The sequence below is a fragment of the Sphaeramia orbicularis genome, chromosome 10 (assembly GCF_902148855.1).
Source record: "Sphaeramia orbicularis chromosome 10, fSphaOr1.1, whole genome shotgun sequence".
Taxonomy (NCBI): Eukaryota; Metazoa; Chordata; class Actinopteri; order Kurtiformes; family Apogonidae; genus Sphaeramia; species Sphaeramia orbicularis.
The window spans coordinates 12,258,199-12,283,633 of NC_043966.1; the positions used below are offsets into that span (position 1 = coordinate 12,258,199).

Genomic DNA, 25,435 nt, shown 5'->3' on the forward strand with positions numbered 1-25,435 from the left:
ATCTGCAGTAACCTCAATGTTCACTAGGGGCAAAATCTGCAATAACCTCAGTGTCCACTAGGGGCAAAATCTGCAGAAACCTCAATGTCCACTAGGGGCAAAATCTGCAGTAACCTCAGTGTCCACTAGGGGCAAAATCTGCAGTAACCTCAGTGTCCACTAGGGGCAAAATCTGCAGTAACCTCAGTGTTCACTAGGGGCAAAATCTGCAGTAACCTCAATGTCCACTAGGGGCAAAATCTGCAGTAACCTCAATGTCCACTAGGGGCAAAATCTGCAATAACCTCAGTGTCCACTAGGGGCAAAATCTGCAGAAACCTCAATGTCCACTAGGGGCAAAATCTGCAGTAACCTCAGTGTCCACTAGGGGCAAAATCTGCAGTAACCTCAATGTTCACTAGGGGCAAAATCTGCAATAACCTCAGTGTCCACTAGGGGCAAAATCTGCAGAAACCTCAATGTCCACTAGGGGCAAAATCTGCAGTAACCTCAGTGTCCACTAGGGGCAAAATCTGCAGTAACCTCAGTGTCCACTAGGGGCAAAATCTGCAGTAACCTCAGTGTTCACTAGGGGCAAAATCTGCAGTAACCTCAATGTCCACTAGGGGCAAAATCTGCAGTAACCTCAGTGTCCACTAGGGGCAAAATCTGCAGTAACCTCAGTGTCCACTAGGGGCAAAATCTGCAGTAACCTCAATGTTCACTAGGGGCAAAATCTGCAGTAACCTCAGTGTCCACTAGGGGCAAAATCTGCAGTAACCTCAGTGTCCACTAGGGGCAAAATCTGCAGAAACCTCAATGTCCACTAGGGGCAAAATCTGCAATAACCTCAGTGTCCACTAGGGGCAAAATCTGCAGTAACCTCAGTGTCCACTAGGGGCAAAATCTGCAGTAACCTCAGTGTCCACTAGGGGCAAAAACAAAAACAGACACCCACATGTTAAAATAATACACATGTTCACACCCTGGTACAGAATCAGCTCTGGTCTCTATAGTCCATATCCCCCTCCATTTCAAATGAACAAAGGTTGGACTGTATATGTTTAAATCAAAGGTTCTCAAACTTTTTACAGTGGAGTACCCCCTGAAATATACTTTTTTTTTTTTTTTTTTTAGCCAAGTACCCCCACTCTCGCTTCAGCATTTTTGATTGGAAAAAAAAATGAGGCAAATTTTGTTCCTGTGCCAAAGGTGTCTGTTTATATTTTCAAAAATGTTATATCTGATATTGGCAGAAGATGGTCAGACCTCAGTACATATCCAAGCAGCGAGCTTTCATGTTCATCAGATATCATCGAATAAAAGTTAAAAGTGTCCCTGTTGTCCTTGAGAGGTTCCGCCGAGAATCGCTGCTGGGGTGTGTACTGAGGTCTGACCATCTTCTACCAAACCACATGGACATCCAGATGAACAGAATGTGTACAAATTTATGCCCATGATTTATGCAGTTCTGAGGCCAAAATTACCAGTGGTTATTTGTCTGTTTCTAACTAATGAAATTACCAAGAAGGAACGAACAGATGAGGCAATGAATTCCGTATGCAAACCTTTTGTGAATGTGAAATCTTTATATCGATGGTAGGAGGTTAACATGGGATTATTTTTGTCCTGTTTTATGTATGCAAGTAAAAGACCAATGGAACTTGTCATCCATGGTGACAGATTTCATATTAACCCTTTCACTTCCCTGCACAAAGACTTATGTTGCTCGATTCAAATTAGCGTTGTTCACTGAAGCATGAAAACTGACCCAGGACACTGGTGTCAATCAAGGGAGAATTACATGGTCAATAAACACATATGACCAGATTTTCAAAATGTCTTTGCATTTTGGTTTTATGTTGTTTTTTCTGAGAGTCTACTTTTTTCTGATACACCCTGTATTGATCGTCTTTACAGTTACTGTGCAGTTGATAACATTGTTTTTCATACATGTTTTTTTAATTATTTGATGTGGATTATGTTTAACTTATGTTTGGTTGCTTGTCTCGGTTTGGAGTTGGACGTATGATCTGTACAGACCTGTTTTGCAATATTGAGGCTAAAATCACCAGTGGTTATTTGTCTGTTTCTAACAAATGAAATTACCAAGAGGGAACGCCCAGATGATGCAATGAATTCCGTATGCTGACTACAATGTTTAAAATTTCAAATGGTCAGCACAAACCAAACTTAAAGTATCCTCACTAACAGCATTAACCCCTTGTGTTTGGCATGATAGACTCGAACCTGTCGTTAATGTGAAATCTTTATATCGATGTTAGAGGGTTAACATGGAATTATTTTCATCCTGTTTTATGTATGCAAGTAAAAGACTAATGGAACTTGTCATCCATGGCGACAGATTTCATATTAACCCTTTCACTTCCATGCACAAAAGACTTTTATTTTGCATGATTCAAATTAGCGTTGTTCACTGAAGCATGAAAACTGACCCAGAACACTGGTGTCAATCAAGGGAGAAATATATGGTCAGTAAACACATATGACCAGATTTTTAAAATGTCGTCACATTTTGGTTTTATGTTGTTTTTTTCTGAGAGTCTACTTTTTTCTGATACACCCTGTATTGATCGTATTTAAAGTTACTGTGCAGTTGATAATATTGTTTTTCATACATGTTTTTTAATTATTTGACGTGGATTATGTTTAACTGATGTTTGGCAGCGTACAGGCCGGTTATATGATGCTCTGTTTTCTTTGTTGAACGTAGTGAGAGGAGGGAAACTGACGGTAAAGTTCTGGCTCATAAATTAACAGATTAAGTCCGTCAGTGTGTGAGTGTGTTCATGTTATTGTATACATGTATCGGTCAAGAATCTGCTTTTGTCTGTGTGTATTGTTTTGTGTGAGAATATGTATACACGCACATGTGTTTAAAGAAAGTAAGTTCCGCTGCAGAGGATTCTGGGAACTACAGGGGCCTTTCTAACACAAACACACAGTGGCATGGACACCACTGACACACTAATGCCGGTGCAGAGGGGTTAAAACAACAGCCCAGTGAATGCCCGGCACGGACGCCAGAAAATAACCCACAAAGCCCCATCGACTCCGGCTCCGAGGGCCTAAAGCACACTGTTTACGACGGCATGAAAACAGACACCGCACTCTGGCTCAGATTTCAGATCCACAGACTATTTCTGATCGAGCTTTGCCTGTAGACATTAGAAAAATGCCTGCAATTTAATAGGCAGCGCAGACTTTAGACTACTATAGTAGTAAAAGTGAAACTGTCATCTACAGTTGTGCTCATAAGTGTATATACCTGAGCAGAATTTGTGTCAGTTTGGCCATTTTTCAGAGAATATGAATGACAATACAAAAACTTTTCTTTCATTCATTCGTGGCTAGTGGTTGGGTGAAGACATTTATTACCAAACAAATGTGTTTGCTCTTTTTAAATCATACTGAGAACAGAAACTATCCAAATGACCCTCATCAAAAGTTTACATACCCTAGTTCAGGGGTCACCAGTCCTGGTCCTCGTGGGCCAGTATCCTGCATGTTTTAGATGTATCCCTCTTCCAACATACCTGATTCAAATGATAAGCCTATCATCAAGCTCTGCAGAAGCCTGAAAACAACTGTCAGGTGTGTTGGAAGAAGGAAACCTCTAAAACACGTGGGATAGTAGATTTCGAGGGACTGGATTGGACACCCCTGCCCTAGTTCTTAATCCTCTGTATTGGTCCCTTTAACACCAATGACAGTTTGAAGTCTTGTGTGGTAGTTGTGGATGAGGCACTTTATTTTCTCAGATGGTAAAGCTGCCCATTCTTCTTGGTAAAACACCTTCATTTCCTGTAAGATTTTGGTTTTCTTGCATGAACTGCATGTTTGAGAACTCCCCAAAGTGGCTCAATGATATTAACGTCAGAAGACTGAGATGGACACTCCTTCACCTTCACTTTTTTCTGTTGTCAGACTGATCTCATGAAATCGCATTGTATGTGACACTGGTTTATTGCATTTGGCATGCTATACGTACACATTTTCATTCTTTCGTGTGTTATTTAATGCCATTTGATGCTGTGTCATTGTGCTAGCCGCTAATTGTGCTAATCACTAACCCCTAACTCCTAAACCAAACTGCTAATCCCTAACTCTAACCACTAATTGCGTGTTATTTTATGGGGTGTAAATATACACATTGAAAGCTTATAATGCGTACAGATAGCACACCAAATTAAAAGTGGCACGTTATCTGTACACAATCCCTAACCCCTAAGCTTAACTGCTAATTGCGCTAGCCACTAATGGCGCTAATTGCTAACCCTAACTGCTAATCGCACTAACGCTGTGCTATTTTACGCGGCGTAAATATACACGGTGAAAGCTTATAATGCATACAGATAACACACCAATTAAAAGTGGCGTTTTATCTGTATGCAATTCATGATGTCACATTGCTGCTGTAGCCAATGACAGGTGGACTTAGCCTTGTGTTTTGGGTCATTGTCATGTTGGAACATCCAAGACCATCCCATGTGCATTCTGTCAGGGTATGTAAACGCAACTGTATGTAAACGCAACTGTATCCCACATTTACAATAACTATGAGACAAAAAGTATTGATTGAAAAATAAAAATTGCACACCTCATTTCATTATAAGGATGTATTTGACAAAATGCTTTTATTAACAATCTGATGCTCAATAGTTTCAACAATAAAAATGAAATTACACAAATAAATAAAACAGTAGAAATAAACACGGTGAAGTCATTTATTCTACTGAATGGAAAATGATAGACATTTTAAAAAAACAGTCAATGGCACTATTTATCCTTTTTATAGTTACTGAAATCAGGAAAAAATGTTCCTGCACCCACTTAATTGAAAAATGATTTACTTTATTAATATTAGCATTGTGAAAAAGTTCAAATATTGCTTGATCTTTCGTTTGACTGCGGTGCAAAATGAAAATTTCAGCATTTTTTCTTAACAGTGACTCATTTTAAATGCAACTGACACATATTTCAAGTCATTCAAGAAGAAAATGATTAGAAACAAATAAAAAAAAAGCACTTTAATGAAACCGAATGCAGATAAAATATTAATCAGAGGCAAAGGAGATGGGGCGGAGCTTGTCTTACACTCACTGGATTCCAGAACATTTTAATGCCTGTCTATTAAAAGAGCAGTGAGGAAAATAAGTTAATTGTAGTGCATTCCTTACGCATTAGTCCTCCTTAAAGACGGCAGGAGGAGTAAATGTTTTCCCTGCAGAATATTCTTCACATAATGGTCGCTGTGGATTTGCCTCCAGGGTAGAAACCACACATTTGCACTAAAGAAGGGACTAGTTTTGACTAAAAGCCTGATTTGATTTGTGTGTCAAAAGCAGATTTGTTTAGTCTGGTCGGTGCATCCCTAGGTATGTTAAAGCATTAAAATACAAATAATACTCATTTAAGTCAGTAGTAACTTTAGGCAAGTGCTTCATTATAATATGATTAATTGGTATTTAAGAAGAAAAATCTGTTTAAATGTTACATTGTAAAGCTCAGAAGTTTAACTACATTCACATTTTTATAGTGATTTAACCCATAAAGACCCAAACAGTCACTGATAACAAAAAACATCTACTGATCTAAAATGTAAAAAAAAAAAAAAAAAACACTTAACTTACCAATGCATGGAAATAATTGGTGTAAAATACAGTTTGTCATCTTTTCATGGTCATCAGACATGACTCATTTGGACGTTCAGAGGCTCTGTAGTTACCGTGGAAACACCATCATCTTCTACAGCATTGATTCACCAGTAAAACCCATGGAGTTGGATCAATGACAGTGGATGGACACACTTGTTTTATGTTCAGTTATTGATATATTTTACTGGTAAACTCGCTTTTTCTTCAGTTTTCTCTATTTCTGACATAATAACCCTCAACTTTATTCTGAACTTTTATGAACATCTACTTGATCAGTAAATTAAATATAAGAAAGTAACTGATTTTCACTTAAAAAAATGCAAAATGTAGAGGATAATATTATAATAATTGATGATAAAACACTTATGAAAGGTTAAATGAAGAGAAAAATAAATGTTTGTAATTGCCACAAAAGTAGCACTGGGTCTTCATGGGTTAAGATGTGTTTTTTTTTTGTTTGTTTTTTTGGGTCATTTTTATGTACAGTTGTGGCTGAAAGTTTGCATAAAAGTGACTTATTTGCTAGTAAATGTCTGTATAATGCATAAAATTCTTTAAATTAAATGTGTAATATAAACTAGATGCTTCTGGGTTCGGTTCCTCTGTTGACTTGTTCTCATGTGGGTCTTCCAGTTTCCTCCTCCATTCAAATCAGGTATAAATCAGTTAATTCTTCTGTCGCTACGTTCTTTGTGTGTATTATGGGTAAAATCCAAAGACTATAATCAAAATGAAGTGAGTTAACCTGAACCCATAAAAAACCCAAACAACCACCAGCGACGCAAATCATCTACTGATCTAAACTGTTGAATACCTGTTGATCCATTTATCCTATCAATACATGTCAATAATTGTTGTAAAATGCAGTTTGTCGTCTTTTCATTGTCGTCAGATATGAGCCATTTGGACGTTCAGAGGCTCCGTAGTTACCGTGGAAACACCGTCATCTTCTACAGCATTGTTTCACCAGTAAAACCCATGGAGTTGGATCAATGACAGTGGATGGACACACTTGTTTTTGCATTCAGTTAACGTCTTTGTCAAAAAAGTAACTTTTTCTTAATTTTTCTCCATTTAGATATAACTGACTTTGAATTGACTCTGAGTTTTCATGAACATCTATGTGATCTGTGAATTAAATGTAGGAAAATACATGATTGACACCAAAAAATGCAAAATACAGAGGATAATATTATAGAAAAAAATTAGTGATAAATCAGTTAAGACAGGTAGAAATAGAGAAAAATTCATTTGGGAACTGCCACAAAAATAGCATTGGGTCTTCATGGGTTAAGCACCTCAAGCAAATAGGAAAAAAAAAACATTATCAATGAAAGTTGCCAGAACAAAACTATTGTCCTTTCCAAAACTTTCACCCACGACTGAAGTTAACTCCTGAACTAATTAAAAGACAAATGAAATGAATTATAAAATGTATTTTCATTTAATATTGCTTCCTTTCTCTAAACTAGTAAATGTTACGGACAGTTTTAATATTGTACAAGTCAGATGTTAATTCAACAGGTCCATTTATTTAAAAAAAAAAAAAAATAAGTGCAAGTTAAATATATATATTTTTATTTGTTGTTTGTGCTCATGTGGCTGTACTTCATAATATTATGAAAACTTAAATAATACTTTGCAATGGAATCGGTAATGTGCTTTCTTTGCATATTAAATCTGATCTGAGGGCAGTTTGACTTTTTCTGCATAGTTTCTACTTTTCCAGCAGATTGATATTTGATCATTTATAAGATACTGATTCAATCCAGAAAATCTAGATCCAGATGAACTTAAAGTATGTGAGTTTGTCGTCCTGTAGATATGACACGATGACATCAGACCGCTGCATTAGTTTCTGTTTGTGTGTCATGTTAAACCCGTTCACACGTTCATCGCGGTGACCAGGATCCCGTGGGCGTTGATGTAGGTGAGGAGGACCTTGGCTCGTCTCTCGATCACATCAATCAGTTTGTCGATGCCCTGCCGCCCGCCTTGGCTCTCCCAGTATGTCTGGTCTAAAAAAAGCGACTGGAGGAGCTTCTCCCTGAGCCTCCTGCTCCTCAGCACCGACACCGCCTGCTCTGGAAGCCTGAAGACAGACGTTTAGCATCAGTGAGTGAGAAGCAAACATGGGATTGGGTGTAAAAGTGGGAAATCAGAATACTTTATTACTTTATTAACTCTAGGGAAATTATTGTGTTACAGTTGCTCTGTGCAAGTATAACAAAAGTATTCTATCTATCTATCGTTCTATCGTTCTATCTATCGTTCTATCTATCGTTCTATCGTTCAATCTATCGTTCTATTGTTCTATCTATCGTTCTATTGTTCTATCTATCGTTCTATCAATCATTCTATCGTTTTATCATTCTATCGTTCTATCGTTCTACCTATCATTCTGTCGTTCTGTCATTCTATCTATCTATCTATCTATTGTTCTATCGTTCTATCGTTCTATCTATCGTTCTATCGTTCTTTCTATCATTCTATTGTTCTATCATTCTATCGTTCTATCATTCTATCGTTCTATCGTTCTCTATCGTTCTATCTATCGTTCTATCTATCTATCTGTCTATCGTTCTATCATTCTATCTATCGTTCTATTGTTCTATCGTTCTCTATCGTTTTCTTGTTCTATCTATCTATCTATCGTTCTATCTATCGTTCTATCTATCGTTCTATCGTTCTATCATTCTATCTATTGTTCTGTTGTTCTATTTATCGTTCTATCGTTCTATCTGTCGTTCTATCTATCGTTCTATCTGTCGTTCTATCTATCATTCTATCTGTCTGTCTGTCTTTGTTGATGGTCAAAGAAATGAAGTAAATAAAGCTTAATAAATAAGGCAATAATAAGGTCTAAACTGCTGAAAAGAGAAACTGGAGAAAATTGTTTTGCATTCAGATTAGTCATCACTATCATAGTTTTCATTGTTTCTTTATATTAAATATATATAAAATATTTGAAATGTTTGAGAAGTCACAAATGTAACTGAGATGACAACCTCAGACCAGTACAGACACGATGATGATCAGACAAAAGCCCCAGTGTAGAGAGTCTGATAACTTCTGTGTTTTCTTCTTCCAGACACAAAGAGATAAAACACTGTCAGTTCTATGAAGAATTGAACTGTACATAATAGAGAGTTCAGGTATTAATAGTAACATTCAATCCAAAGCCATATACACACACACACACACTAATATTTCTTTTATGTCCAAATAAAATGTCAGATGCTCCAGTTTTGATGAGGATCACAAAGATGTGTGATCAGGGAGGGTACATGAGCCTTATCATCAAACCCCCAGTGGTTACATTTTCTGATTTATTGATCAAAAGATGTGGAAATGAAAGCCATGTCTCAGCAGTGTGGTTTAGAATTACTAATTAGTTAATAAGGATAAACAGAAGACGTCACCCTCAGATTCCAACCCAAAGTGCACATGGTCGAGTCACATCCAACTATGAATTTATAGGTTTCGGCGCAGAAGACGCTATTATTAGCCTAAAAACTAATCTGACCAGATAAAGTCTGTACGGTTTATACTTTGAAAAGTAATTTGAAATATAAACAGAAAAGGTCAAAATAGTTAATTAATGGTAGGATTACCTGCCTCATTTCTATTTTGGCCAGCGTATTGTAAGAATCCGTTAATTCAGTGGTTCCCAACCTTTTTTGGCTCATGACCCCATTTTAACATCACAAATTTCATTTTTTTTGCTAAAATTAATTTGTTTTTGTTCATGTCATTGTTTGCCATAACTATGTTGCAAATAAACATTAATTTTAGATGACCATTTAGGCTATATAATGTATATTATTATGGACGGAGGCAGTAAAGCCAGGTGTACAGGGTGTCCCATAAGTCTCCATACATAGGAGACATAATACACTCCATACATATATGGTTCTAACATGTATTTCTTTATATTTCTTCTTTATAGTTCTTCAGCAGTGGAGGACACGCATTGAAATGTGTTCCCGACAAAATGGCAGTCATATAGAGCATATTATATAAATAAAAATGGTTTATGTCAAGAAACGTTTATTTTTCCTATGTATGGAGACTTATGGGACACCCTTTAGATTACTGCACAAAGTAAGAATTTTATTTTCCTTGGCTCAGGATATGTACAGTCAGTCCAGCTTGGATTACAAGGCTGACAATTAATACTGAACAAACAAGAACTCAAACTATGAATTATGAAAGAGCTGCAGCATCTGAAACTGACCACAATGAACATTTGACAGATAAACAGAACCACAGTGCTTCAGTTTCAGCTTCACAGTTTGTCATGTCTTTTATGGATTGTGATTGTCAACTCAACATATATTTTTTATTAGTATGTTGGAGGGGTTTTTTTTTTTTTTATCGATTTCAAAAAATTTCAAGAGAAAAGTTTGCAGTTGTCATTATTTATAGGTTATTATGATAGTATTTTACTGGTCTGACTGATCTGAGATTGAATTGGTCTGTATGTGGAACCTGAACTAAAATGATTCTGATGCCTTTGACTGTTAATATTGTCAGTATAATTTTTGCATTTGACAAATTCATCCCACTGGACTGGACCCTTGGCGGCCCAGTATTGGCCCGCACGCCGTATGTTTGACACCCCTGCTGTAATTGCTAAAGTGCACAAAGTAAAACAAGTCACCGACACTTTGCAATGTTTATATTTCCTGTTATGATGTAAACTACTCTTTAATTCCCTCCAGGAGCCGGAAGTCCAGGTTGTCCTCATTGCGGTCGAAGAACCCCTTGTTGTCGGTGAAGACGAGGTGTCGCGGGTGCGTTGCCTCTGTGGACAATGTTGGCCAGGTGGATGTGGTCCCGGTCCCTACATTCAGCGTGGTGGTCCTGCTCCACACACACATCCCCACCCGAGCCTGAAGCCACAGCAGCTCTGATCCAGACGGCTGTGGATCTGAAACAAAGCACATACAGAATTAAACATACAACACACAGCTGGAACTCACATTTATGCATCACAGCCAGAAGAGCTTGTGTCATGTTCCCTAATGAGCTAATTATAATTACTTCATGACAAGCTTAATGATTTTGAAGGCTTAGAAAAGTCCTATTAGTTAGATTACTTCGATATGAAAATTATTAAACCTGGCACATAATGATAAAATGCAGATTCGTTTATTAATCCAGGCAGAACCTCGTATATCTTTCCTTCCTCCATCATTATGGGAAATCCCTAAACCCAGCTGTCCTATTGCACATTTTTCATTTTCAGCATGTGCCCACCAAGGAATCATAAATAAGCGTGTCAGGTCTATCATTTATGGAAGTCAATGATATATTCAGAAATGTGGAGGAAGGGAAGGGGCTTGGATGATTGCACTTCCATAAAGGCATAAATAATGATAAATGCATGAAAATACCATCTTTAAACACTGGGTTAAATTATTTTTACTTAGACAACCGTGACATAGAAGTTAAAAATATTTATTTTATTATTTATTATTGTTGATTAACAGGGATGGTGTACAATAAAAAATAGCTAAAAGCTTATTTTCTGTGTCTATGGATGGGGGGTCAGGTGATAATGCAGGTCAGTGGTTCTCAACCTTTTTACAGTGTGAGTACCCCCTGAAATATATATATTTTTTGGCCAAGTACCCCCAACTCTCACTTCAGCAATTTGGATTGAAAAATTAGGCAAAATTTGTTCCTGTGCCAAAGGTTTATATGCTTATATTTTCAAACTTTGTAAACGTTCATTCATCCTTCATTCATTCATTTCTGAACCCGCTTTATCCTCACTAGGGTCACGGGGGTTGCTTGGAGCCTATCCCCGCTTTGTAAACAACAACATCTATTTAAGTCTAATATATTAAAATAACAACCCTTATAAGCAAATCTTGTGCAAAATATAACTGAAAAGCACCCCTCTTTCATTGATAAGAAAAATACATTAAGTGGTCATGAATGAATGAATGAACCTTTCATCAACAAAAATAATTACTTAAGGACGCAAATAAACTCACCAAAATAATATAAATAGAAATGTTCTTTAAATGTTACCAAAGCTTAAACAGTGACAGACAATACTAATATAATAATATTGAATGAAATGGACAAACGTCAGGAGTGTCAATTTTATTATATGAATGTATTATTGGGTTTTATATTTCAGCATTAATTTTCATTATTTATTTTGTCTTCAGTACATGATGACTTATTTAATGTATTTTTGTCAAAAAATTTCAAGTACCCCCTGGGCTTCTTCCAAGTACCCTTGGGGGTTACACATACCCCACTTGGGAACCCCTGATGTAGGTTATAATAACATCCAAGAGACAATAAAAACCTTGTATATAGTATGTGAAGAAAAATATCACAATAAAACACTATTACAAAGGCCATGATGTATAACAAAAAATTCTATCCCAGCACCTACAACATGAATCAATACTAGTCTCCATGGAAATGTGACTTATAAAGCTATCAGGGTTTTATCATGCACAAATGTGAGATGAAAATCCCTCCAAAAAGACACATTGAAATGTTAGCTTTAGATAGTGTATTACGAAATAATGATGAAAAAATAAGGAATTAAACGTTAACTTTTTCAAAAGCAAAATAATATCTGAAGTCAAAAGGTCATTTTGAAGAATTATTATGAGTTACTACAGAAAAAAGTTGATTAATATTATATTTTCAAAGCGGTATATGTAGAGCATTAACCATATTTAACACATAAATGAGTCAAATGTTTCTCCATATGATAGTTCATTACCATTTATTTAGATTTTTCCTACTGCAATGAATTATATATATAATATATATATATATATACTATATATATAGTATATATATAATACTATATATATAATCTTTTTTTTAGACCTGTTCTGCTAGTTCAATACATATATTTCTTTTACTCCTAAGGCTGATGTTTTGTTTTTTAAATGACCTGTTGTCAGTAAAACACAGAAGGAATCCCCAGTCTTATCTGTTAAGAACCAGCATCTAAAGGAAAATGCCCACACTGAGCTCATGCCAGGAAATGTAATTGACTTTGAAGATTTCTGAAGGATGTTTCTATTGTGGTGTTATTAGTGTAACGAGATTAACATTGACTTCAGGCTTAGTTATGGTCACTTCTGCAGATAGACAGACTGAACAGCTCAGTTCAGGCATGGAAAACGTCTGTAATCTAATTATAGATGAAAAATATGTCTGAGTCTGTTATTCCGCATTATAAACAAGGAGAATACCTGAACCCCAAGCACAAAGACAACTGCAGTACAAATTTAATACACTTCCATTTTTCCATTTTAGAAGCAAATCTTTTCACTCCATTACGTTTATCTGAATTCTAGTTATTTATAACTTTTTACATAAAAAGACAATACAGACATATGATTTAATATGCCCAGTAGAACACATATGATCTAAAACTGACTCAACAATGATAAACTACATTAGTATTCTCTTATTTATATCTGTTAGTGATAAAACAATTATATAATAAAGTAATTCTGCAGAATGAATCCCTTTACTTTTGATACTTGAAATCCTATTTTGTTGAAAACAACTAGTTCTGCATTTTTACAGAAGTTACATTTTGGATTCAGGAGTTTTCTTGTAATTCTGGTAAATATATTAAACGCTTCTTTATATGGATGGGTGGACGATGGATGGATGGATGGATGGATGGATGATGATGGGTGGGTGGGTGGGTGGGTGGATGTGTGGATGGATGGATGGATGGATTAATGGATGGATTAATTGATGGATGGACGGACAGACAGACGGATGGACGGACGGATGGACAGACAGAAGGACAATAGATGGATAGATGGATGGATGACAGATGGAGGGACAATGGATAGATGGATGGACAGATGGATGGATGGATGGACGGATGGACGGACGGACGGATGGATGGACGGACGGATGGGTGGGTGTGTGGATGGATGGATGGATTAATGGATGGATGGATTAATTGATGGATGGATGGAAGGATGGATGGATGCATGGACGGATAGAGGGACAATGGATGGGTGGGTGAGTAGATGGATTAATCGATGGATGGATGGATGGATGGATGATGATGGATGGGTGAATGGACAGATGGGTGGATGCCTTTTTACTGGGGACTGACTAACTCATTTTGATCTTATGTACTTCTAAGGAACATGAATAATATAATAATTAGTTTTGTTCACATTCTTTTCGGTGTTTTCACCCCAGGTCTGTCAGTAAAAGTATGGATTCATCATGTTCAGCTCATCATGAACTTTCTGTTTGGAGGCACCGCATTTCTCTTATGAGTCTTGACCTGAAAGGTTCTGAGAAAACACTTTATTCTCTAGAGTAAATGAACACATTATCCACTGTGACATCAAAAGCAGCTTTTAGAAACTGTTCCTGAACATGTGATCGATGGAAAGCCAAAAAATCTGATCCAGAGCTTCACACAGGAAACAAGACGTTCATTATTCACCCAAAACACAAGAGGATATTTAACCCATTTCACTGAGTGGGAACAGCTGGGTCTGCATCTGATAACAGCAGACCAAACACGCTGTCCAAAGTGGTTTATGAAGTTTGAAACTAAATAATTAAACATATTCTGGGTGTTTTTAGTCAAGTCCAGTCACTTTTAATTTTACAGCCAATGATCACATTTCACAAATATGCCTTAAGGGCGTTACAATCTGCTCAATATATGACATCCTCTGGTTTGATCTTTAGTCGTCGATGAAAAACACCCAAAATAAACGTCTTTAGCTGTGAAAAAATAGAAGAGGGATCCATACAGTAGAGGCCTCGTCAGGCTCGTTGGATGTACCCTGGTGGGATACATGCAACTTTTTCAGTCGTAACCTTCCAAGTCTTCTTTTTCTTTTTCCTTCTGCTATCTCTGTTTTAATGTTCCTTCTCGCTATTCGAACCTGAACATCTGAGATGCAACTTCACACTGAAATGACAAGTTTTGACAAATTTATGTGACATTTTCTTTTGGAAAGCTTTAGGCTTTTTAATATGTTCTACCTAAACGACCTCTGTTTTGGGAATTTTCATACTTTCCAGGAAAAAAGTGGACGTGCCAGACATATAACCAGGTCATAACCCACTTTAGAACTCTAAGAGCTTAGAAGAGAAGAAAACAGAGTTCCCATTGGGTCTTAAAAAGTCTTGAATTAACAAAACTGCATTTAAAGGAGTGATATTTACTTTTTTTAAAAATAGAATTATGCATTTTAAAACATTTCCCTGTGGTCTAAATAAACTGTAAATACAATGCTTGGGTCTGAATTCTTCATTAATTCAACCTCCACAACTCTATTTCTGAGTAATGACATCAGAAAGGTCATTTGAGCGCTGGCCCTTTAAATGCAAATGAGCCACTTCACGCCTCGCCCCCTCCAGGTTGTTGACTGTGTTGCTCTGTCCCGTTAATACAACCAACAACTGAACATTTTAGGTAATCGGCTCAAAGTTTGGACATATTTTCAGTTTTTACTACAACCGCTGCTGCTGATAAACAATTTTGGCGTACTCTGAGAAATGTTCATGTTCAATGTTCTTGAACTTGTATGTGCAAATGTTGTGACATAGCTAGTCAATAAAACGTAACAAATTAAGAAGAAATTAAAACAGCTTGTAGAAATCCCTCGATTTTTGCCAAAATGAATATAAAGATAGCTTTGCAGCACCTGGAGGTTCAAATTCAAACTTTTTGAACTATTAGGGTCCAAATACACAAATAAATGAACCAAAGACTACTAAAAGTGGTTTTAGCAAATTTTGACCCCCTTTAATACTTTAAAAAAGTTTTTTAAACTGTGTTAAATTTTATATGGTGGGTCTTAAGTTATGTTGCCATAAACTTGTTGGCTGTATTGTGTTTAACTGAGTCCAAACTGCAACGAAAGTAACATCAGTTGATTCAGTTCCACCTGTTCCAACACGACAAGTTACACTGAAATTAGGAACCAATGATCGCTAACTTTGCAGCCCCCTTTGAAAAATGAAATTGGAAGTAATAAATACATTTTCCTAAATTCTAAAAGTCATGAATTTTTGCCAGTATGGCTGTGAAATGGGCATTATTCTGTGTTAAGGAGTCTCAAAAGTCTTAAATTTAACTTGTTGAAACCTGTAGGAACCCTGGAAAAGCTAATGAAAATAATCAGTAGTTGTGTTGTTGTCTGTGTTCGGTGTTACCATGGTTACCTGCAGCAAAAAGTCAAAGAGAGCCAGTTTGCTCCACTCGTAATGATGGATGGTGGAGCAGCCGGAGTCTGACTTTGGGACGGTGTTTCTCTGCCAACACCTCTGCTTCAGGGAGCTCTGGTACGCCCCCCATGTTAACCTGACAGCGGATTTGCCTGCAGCCGGACCCTCTGTGTGAAGAGATGCGTCCCATGATACCACGGGGCAGGGCTGGCCATCTAAAGCGGGAGGGAGAGGAGGATTATATGGTCAGGTTTCAGCAACTGTTCAGTCAGGAGAAGGCTCGCTGGGTTCCACGCACACTTTGATCAGCTGTTCTCTGGTTCAGGCGGTTCCCTACTGGGGAGCTGCCCAGTCTGACCACATCGGTCAATGTTGGCACTGGAGACGTTCTGCTCCAACTCTGTAGTCTGTAATTATGGATAATAGACTGCTCTCTCAAACACCCCAAAGAACTGCAATTAACAACCGGTCTGTCTCTTAACCCATAAAGACCTAGTGCTGCTTTCACTGCAGCTCCTGAGTGGACTGGTCTCTATTTAACCTTTAGGTCATTTAGCACCATTTTATTATCATATTATCCTCTGTATTTTCCATTTTTCAGTCAAGGTTTGTTTTTCTGTATTTAACCCTTTCAGCATAGTGGTCACTACAGTGGACAGTTATTCTACAGCTGTTCTCTTATATATTCATGGGTTTTGTTGTTTTAGTTCCAGATCAGCCAACACAGTGGACGATTGTGCTTCATCCCGAACACTGCAATTCATATCATTCCTGTAACTTTGCTGTTCTCGATTAACCTGTCTCTGCAAGTAAACATGTTTGAGTGTAAATCAATTGCTAATTGTTATTAGACTGTAATTTACAGTGTTCTTTTTTTTTTTTTTTTAAACTTTTTTCTTTTTGCATATTATCTCCATGACGTGAGTAATAACTACTGTAGTATTAGAGTCAGTCTTCTGTCAGTCTGCCACAGGGCAACTGTGGCTACATATGTAGTTTACCACCACCAGAGGGCGCATGTGAGAGCGAAGGAATAATGGATCAATAATGTAAAGCGCTTTGGGTGTCTAGAAAAGCGCTATATAAAATCCAATCCATTATTATTATTATTATTATTATTATTATTATTATTATCATTATTATTAGAGTATGTTAAAATGTGAGAAAACATCAGTTTAGCAGCATTAAAAATATTTTTATTTCATAGTTTTCACACTTTATATCAGTAAATACATGTTTCTTTGCTTCAAAAATTAAACACATGGTGTCCAGCTGAGTGGACATTTTTGCAAGTGTGAAAAATAGGTTCATAAAAAAATGTCAATCACATTTTTTTTTTTTTTTTCCATGTCTAAAGAGGAATAAAAATATTAAGGTTCTCATAATTCATGCATGAAAGGGTTAAAGGTCCTGAACAGAGAATTCATTTAAAGTGGATCGCAGTGACACCTTCGACCAGAATCATTGGTGTTTTTAAGGGACAAAGACTCCACTTCCCATGAGCACTAGCGCCTACTGTTGTAAGGGTATAACTCTGGCTGAGGCGTGCGTTTGATGCTAATGAATGAGGAGCGGATTCTCTTTACAACTCTTCTTACTTTTCACTACTTAACTCTGCCGATCGGTGTGTTGTTGTCATAGTGACATAAGTCTGCCGTAAAGCAGTCCAGTCTGGTCCGACCCAGGCAGGGACAATGGAAATAGCATTTGGAAATAGCCTGTTTTGGTGCTGATAATCATTTTAAACTGCAGACTACGATCAGGCATATATATAAAATGAGACTTTTTCAACATCACACAGAAAGTTTGTTCAGCAGGTTTAATTTACTGATCATAAAGTAAAGTTGTGGGGGTTTATATCAAAAACAGAGAAGACTGAAGAAAAGGTTGTTTTTTTTTCCAGTAACAATATCAATAACTAAACACAAAACAAGCATCTATAAACACTGTCATTAATCAAACTCCACTGGTTTTACTGGTGAATCAGTGAGTCTGTTTACATGACCATAAAAGTCCGATATCTGGGAGTAATCGGATAATTCTAATAATCAGATCTAAGGCATTTACATGCACTTAAGAAATGCGATCATCAAAAAACCCTGGTTAAGACGCTCCAGTCCATTATCAGATTTCTTTCAGAGTACATAAGTAGTAGTGATGGTAGACTTAAACTTCCTGTTATTGTCTTCTGCTCATGTTGGACTACATCACTTCCATTCTCTACAATTTTAATAGTGTTTACACATGCGCAGACATAAAAGAACGAAATAAATCAGATTAACCTGTATACATGCATGAAGACATGGGAGCATTGGGGTGAAATCCAAGTGTGTTAATCTGATTTCTCATAATCAGATTACTGCTGTCATCAGACAAACCTATCAGATTATCCTGTTTACATGATCACTTGAGTAATCTGATAACTCCAGAAATCAGATCATGATCAGAGTATTGTTGTGGATGTAAACAGGCTCACTGCTGCAGAACATAACAGTGTTTCCATGGTAACTATGGAGCCTCTGAACGTCCAAATGGGTCATATCTGATGACACTGAAAAGCAGAGAAAAACTCCATTTTACCTGAATTATGTACATGTATTGATAGGATTCAGTGGCTCAGAGGTTGTTAAACATTTGAAGTCAGTAGATGCTGTTGATCACCAGCGTCTGTCTGGGTCTTTGAGGGTTAAAGGCAAATTTACTACAACTAATTAACTCCAACTGATGACACAAGTCAAACATCAACATGGGACTGAGATAAAGATCTATCTATCTATCTATCTATCTATCTATCTATCTATCTATCTATCTATCTATCTATCTATATATCTATCTATCTATCTATCTATCTATCTATCTATCTATCTATCTATCTATCTATCTATCTAGTGTAATAATGACCCAGTGAACTTATATCATTGTTTTAAATTATTTTAGGGTCTTTTAATTCCACTTTTATTTTAACCCTTTCATGCATAGTGGTCAGTACAGTGGACAGCTATTCTACAGCTATTCTCTTGTATATTCACAGATTTTTTTGGTTTTATTTGCTTAGCAACCAACACAGTGGACATTATGCATCATCTCATACACTGCAATTCATACCATTACTGTAACTTTCCTGTTCTTGATAAACCTGATCTGCAGTAACATATTCGAATATAAATCAACTGCTAATTATTATTACACTGTAATTAACATTTTTTAATAAGAAAAACATTTTTTTGCACATTATCTGAGTGTAATAACTAGTGTTATAGTATGTTAAAATGTGAGAAAACATCAGATTAGCGGCATTAAAAATGTTTTTATTTCATAGTTTTCACACAGTATGTTGCTTCAAAACTGAAACGCATGGTGTCCAGCTGAGTGGACATTTTTGTAACTTCTTGAAAAACTGGTTCATAAAAAGTTCAATCACATTGCTTTTTTTTTTTTTTTGTTTTGGTTTGGGTTTTTTTTTTGGCTTTTTTTGCCTAAAGAGGAATAAATACACTCAGAAAAAAATCTTGATTAACCCTTTCATGCATGAATTATGCGAACCTTAAGATTTTTTTCCTGATTGTTTTTATTCCTCTTTAGGCATGAAAAAACAATGTGATTGGAATTTTTTTTTTTTTTTTTTTTTTTTATGAACCTGTTTTTCATGGAGTTACAAAAATGTCTACAATGTTACAAAAAAACTATGAAATAAATGTTTTTTTTAATGTTGCTAATCTGATGTTTTCTCACATTTTAACATACTATAATAGTAGTTATTACTCACTCAAATAATATGCAAAAAACAACAAAACACAACAACGAAAAAAAAAAAAAAAAAAAAAAAAAAAAAAAAAAAATATATATATATATATATATATATATATATATATATATATATACCTGTTAATTACAGTCTAATAATTAGCAATTGATTTACACTCAAATATGTTGCTGCAGATCAGATTAATCAAGAACAGGAATGTTACAGTAATGGTATAAATGTCAGTGTATGGGATGGTGCATAAATATCCACTGTGTTGGCTGATATGGAACTAAAACAACAAAACCCATGAATATACAAGAGACCAGCTGTAGAAGAACTGTCCACTGTAGTGACCACTGTGCATGAAAGGGTTAAGGTTCTCATAATTCATGCATGAAAGGGTTAAATAAATGTTCTGTGTTTTGTCTTTTCCTACATAAGTTGCCTTTCAGAAGTGTTGTCATTTGTCTGCTCCACTGTCTGTGTTTGAAGTCTTACCGTGTAGAAAACTAAACTTTCTGCTGACAGCCGGTATGGTTCTGTTCAGACCCAGAACCCGGTCCAAGTGGAACGCAAACACCTCAGTGGTGTCCACGGGGCTGCGGATCATCCACACTGACCCACACACATACTGTTCTGTTTTGCGTATTTTTCTTGTGGGAAGAAAAGCTGGACTCTCCTTCAAACATCAGAAAAGATGAAGAGTCTCCACGTGACACTTTTTTGACGCGTAAAACTTTGGCGTCTGCAAGAAAGCGCATGACGCTCACGTCTTGCGGACTGAACCACGGCGGCGCCTTTTGGCTGTAAATCCGAATAGAACTGGAGTGGGTGTCTGCATCTGGGTGAGATATATGACTGATATCCACAGACTGAACATCCACATCCCTGGTGTTTCTCCAGGAAGTGCTGAGTGCAGGGTTGCGCATAATGTGCCTTGCGTCCCGCTCCAAAGTTTCCAGTTTTTCGTGCGTAAAAGCTGAATTGGTCGTTTTATTCCTTCTCACTTTTCTCCTTAGTTTTGGTCTGACTGTGCCTCGATATTTGCAGGTTTTAGACGCTTAGATTTTAGTGTTATGTACACAACGTTGGACCGGGTCGGCACCACAGAGCTGGCCCCGGTGTCCAAATCCACAGAGTCCGGTAGGGCATCACTAATGTCCAGATGATCCAATCCACGGGTGTGTCTGTATTTGTCATTTTTAATCCTTCGGTCCCGGTGGTGCTGCGAGGATCCAACATGCGAAGCCACAAAACATAAATACACAACACACACACTGGCTATAATTAAAGTCCGTTTGGACAAAGGGCACCTCCGAAAGCCTTTGGTCAGTCTGAAAAAAAGGAAGCACGGCCAGGGAAAGTCAGCCTTCCCCATTAGAACTTATCTTACTGTCATTGAATGTCTTTTGCCCCCAAACTCCAACCAGGGAGGAGCGTACAACTTCCGAAACTCATTTTGGAAGGGTGGATTTGTGGTCATACAACACATGCGGCTACTGCGCAGCTCTGGGATCCACTGGGAAACCACCCTCCAGCCAAACATGATGCAACATGAAGCCCCAGAGTTATTATTTACGTGGAAAAATAATGGAGTCCAACCAGTTTATCCAATTTAAGACCATCCACAGCAGGGCTCCCAAACTCATTTTCTTTCAGGGGCCACATTCAACCCGATTTGACCTGCAGTGGGCCGGACCAGTAAAATAATAACATAATAGCCGATAAAATATGCCAAGTCCAAATTTTTGTCTGTGTTTAAATGCAAAAAAAAAAAAAAAAAAAAAAAAAAAAAAAAATAATATAAATATATATATATATATATATATAATATATATATATACACACACACACACAGGGTGGGGAAGCAAAATTTACAATGAACATTTAGTTGTTTTTTCTCAGCAGGCACTACGTCAGTTGTTTTGAAACCAAACATATATTGATGTCATAATCATACCTAACACTATTATCCATACCTTTTCAGAAACTTTTGCCCATATGAGTAATCAGGAAAGCAAACGTCAAAGAGTGTGTGATTTGCTGAATGCACTCGTCACACCAAAGGAGATTGCAAAAATAGTTGGAGTGTCCATAAAGACTGTTTATAATGGAAAGAAGAGAATGACTATGAGCAAAACTATTACCAGAAAGTCTGGAAGTGGAGGAAGCAACAAAAAACGTACCAAAGCTTTTATTAAAGCTCTCAAATCCAAAATCCTAAAGGATCCAACCAAATCCATGAGAAAAATGGCAATTGAACTTGAGGTGGACAACAAGACCGTTAGAAATGCAGTAGAATATGATTTGAAGTTAAAATCTTACACAAGAACACCAAAACACTTGTTGACAACAGCAACAAATCCAACTTTAGCAATTTTTGGGAATCATGTTTATGGCCACCTTCTAGCCCAGATCTAAACCCTCTGGATTATGCTGTTTGGGGCGTTTTAGAACATGCTACCAATAGAACATCACACAGCAATGTCGACTTTCTTAAAGATACTATTAAAGAAGAATGGGAGAAGTTGTCACCCGAATATTTGAGGAACACTTGCGCAAGTTTCAGGAAGCGTGTGAAGGCAGTTATTGAGAAAGAAGGAGGACACATAGAATACAAACATTTTCTATTATGTACATTTTCTTATGGCAAATAAATTCTCATGACTTTCAATAAACTAATTGGTCATACACTGTCTTTCAATCCCTGCCTCAAAATATTGTAAATTTTGCTTCCCCACCCTGTATATATATTAAATTATGAAAATACTTATGTTTATAAACTATCCAATCAAAAAAGATGTGAATAACCTGAAAAAAAAGAAAGAAATTTCTTTACAAAAATAAGTGCAACAAAATTATGCCTCAACTTTTCATTTCTACGTGTGCATAATGGATCAGATCTACACAGAAACTAAACACTTAATAACAGGCTGAACATTGTTAAAATTGTGCTTAATTTTCTTTAGACATTTCAGGTTGTTCCTATTTGTTCAGGTTATTCACATTTTATTGTTACAGGATAGTTTGAAAATGTAAATATTTTCGTAATTTAACCCTTTCATGCATGAATTATGAGAACCTTAATTAAATTTTTTCCTGAGTGTTTTTATTCCTCTTAAGGCATGAAAAAAACAATGCCATTGAAATTTTTTTATGAACCTATTTTTCATGGAGTTACAAAAATGTCCACTCAGCTGGACACCATGCGTTAAATTTTTGACGCAAAAAAACCAAAACAAAACATGTATTTAAAACCCATCATCAGAAAGTGATAAACTGTGTGAAAACTATGAAATAAAAACATTTTTCATGCAGCTAATCTGATGTTTTCTCACATTTTAACATACTCGAATACTAGTTATTACTAACTTCATGCAGACAATATGCAAAAAAAAACCTTTTTGATTAAGAAAACTGTTAATTACAGTCTAATAACAATTAGCAATTGATTTAACACATGTTACTGCAGATCAGGTTTATCAAGAACAGCAAAGTTACAGTAATGGTATGAATTACAGTGTTTGTGATGATTGTGATGATGCATAAGTGTCCACTGTGTCGGCAAGTATGGAACTAAAACAACAAAAATCCATGAATGTACAAGAGAATAGCTGTAGAATAACTGTCCACTGTAGTGACTAGTACGTATGAAAGGGTTAATGTTATTTTTTGCACTAAAACAGACAAAAATTGGAAGTTGTCATTATTTATAGGTATAGTGTAATATTATTTTCACATCAAACCGAGAAGAAAAATATGGAGTCATTATTTTTTGTCGGTTATTCTGCTGTTATTTGACTGTAGATCATATTGGTCTGTATGTAGAACCTGAACTAAAATGAGTTCCACAGCCTTGACTGTGGAATTTTCACACTTTGCAAATTCATTCCATGAGCCGCATTGGAACATTTGGGGGGGGGCGCATGTTTGAGACCCCTGATCCACAGACTATTATTCAAAGACAAAGTTACACAAACTCGTTCCAATTGTTTCCATATAATGTGACTGAAGAAGCCACTCCTCTCCTTATGTTCTGTGTCCTAAATCAAGTCTATTCCAAAATGTTAACAGATATATACTTCATATAGAGTTGACACCTGATTCACTTTTGGTCGTACTCAAAGCCTCTAATCAATTTTTGCAACTTAACAAACATCTCCTTCAACAATATATTGATAACCCTCTTTGAATGTAGTTAGAATTTGGTGAGATAAGTAAGGGTGGGTGGATGAGGGGTGTTAAAATGTGTGTTTGTTATGTTTGCTTTCTTCTGTTGTACTTTTGGTTTGTTTACTCTGTGTTTAATTTTCAAAATGTGGACAAATTGTAATAATGGATTTTTTTTTATTTTTTTTTAATTCATTCTTCAATAAAAGATAGACAAGATAAAAATAATGGAGCCCATAATATCAGAGCAGCCACTGTACAAAAATGTAAAACAATGCGTAAAATGATCAAAATAAGAACCCAAACTTAAGATGAGGTGATTGTCTCATTATTTTCAACTTTTATGTCAGTTCCCAAATGAATTTTTCTCTCTATTTAACCTTTCTTAATGATTTATCACCATTTATTATAACATTATCCTTTGTCTTTTGGAGTTTTTCACTATAAATCAGGTCTTTTCCTGTATTTAATTCACTGGTCATAAAAATGTTCATAAAAATTCAGATTAAAGTTTAGGGTTATTATATCAAACACAGAGAAAACTGCAGAAAAAGTGACTTTTCTATCATTAATTGAACATAAACCCAGTGTGTCCATCCACTTTCATTGATCTAATTTACTGGTGAATCAAACATTATATGTTTTAAAAACTTTGTAAACAAACAACATATATTTAACTCTAATATGTATATTTTTTAAAGTTATTTTTTTGTGCAAAATATAAACTGAAAAGTGCCCTCTTTCATTGATAAGAAAAAAATAAATGAATAAATTGGTCATTAATTAATAAATGAACTTTTCATCAACAAAAAATAATTACTCATCTACTCAAACTCATTGTGAATAATACAAAATAGAAATGTTCTGAAAATGTAGATTGACAATATAACTATTATTTAAATGTATTGAGTGTTTTATATTTCAGCATTAATTCTCATTATTTATTTTGTGTTATGATTTATTTAATGTAGTTTTTTAAAAGACATTTTAAGAACCCCCTGGGCTTCTTCCAAGTACCCCTGGGGGTCCGCGTACCCCACTTTGGGAACCCCTGATTTACATGTTTTGATAGGATTAGTGGATGAACAGGCATTAAACAGTTTGCATATGTTTTTAGTTGGTGGTGGATGTTTGGGTCTTTATGGGTTAAATGTAAATGTTGAAGGTGAAGGTGATGAGATGCATTGAATCTCGCCTGAGGACAAGAGTAAAACCTGGGAGTTTCAGACGACACCTGCTGGTCTGTGTCCCATAACAGGGTTTTAATGAACAGTATGGAGATGGAAGTGTGTGGAACGGGTAAAAGCGCAAAATAGGAAACACTTAAACACAGGAAACGCATATTTCACCACTAGTCTGAGCAGGATGTCCTGTCTTGAATACAAACAAGTCTATACATAGGAGCAGACTATTGTGTTGAAGACAATAAAAACTGATCACTTCTACTTGACTGTCTCTGCGTTTGCGCGTAATTATGATTTTTTTTTTTTCCTCCCATGTAAATTCTATAACCTACTCAGTATCAGCCTTACAATTAAATGAAATAACACCTTCGACTCTGCTGATTATTTTATATGATTGCACATAATTATACACTAGTCACATGGATTTAATACATCCATTGAAGACAGTGGGTACTGCAAAACAGTGGTTC

The 25,435-nt window shown here is 36.2% G+C and overlaps 1 protein-coding gene across 1 annotated transcript; it reads right to left on the reverse strand.

Annotated features, from left to right (window-relative positions):
* Nucleotides 1–6,614: 6,614 nt before the first annotated feature.
* gask1b (golgi associated kinase 1B) lies at nucleotides 6,615–21,136 on the reverse strand. Its single transcript, XM_030144766.1, is given in 9 exon segments — nucleotides 6,615–7,749; nucleotides 10,365–10,456; nucleotides 10,458–10,551; nucleotides 10,553–10,590; nucleotides 15,864–16,081; nucleotides 20,110–20,220; nucleotides 20,223–20,279; nucleotides 20,282–20,653; nucleotides 20,656–21,136. Coding segments are annotated over 9 exon segments (1,524 nt in total). The 5' UTR covers nucleotides 20,990–21,136; the 3' UTR covers nucleotides 6,615–7,541.
* Between the last annotated feature and the right edge of the window lie 4,299 nt (nucleotides 21,137–25,435).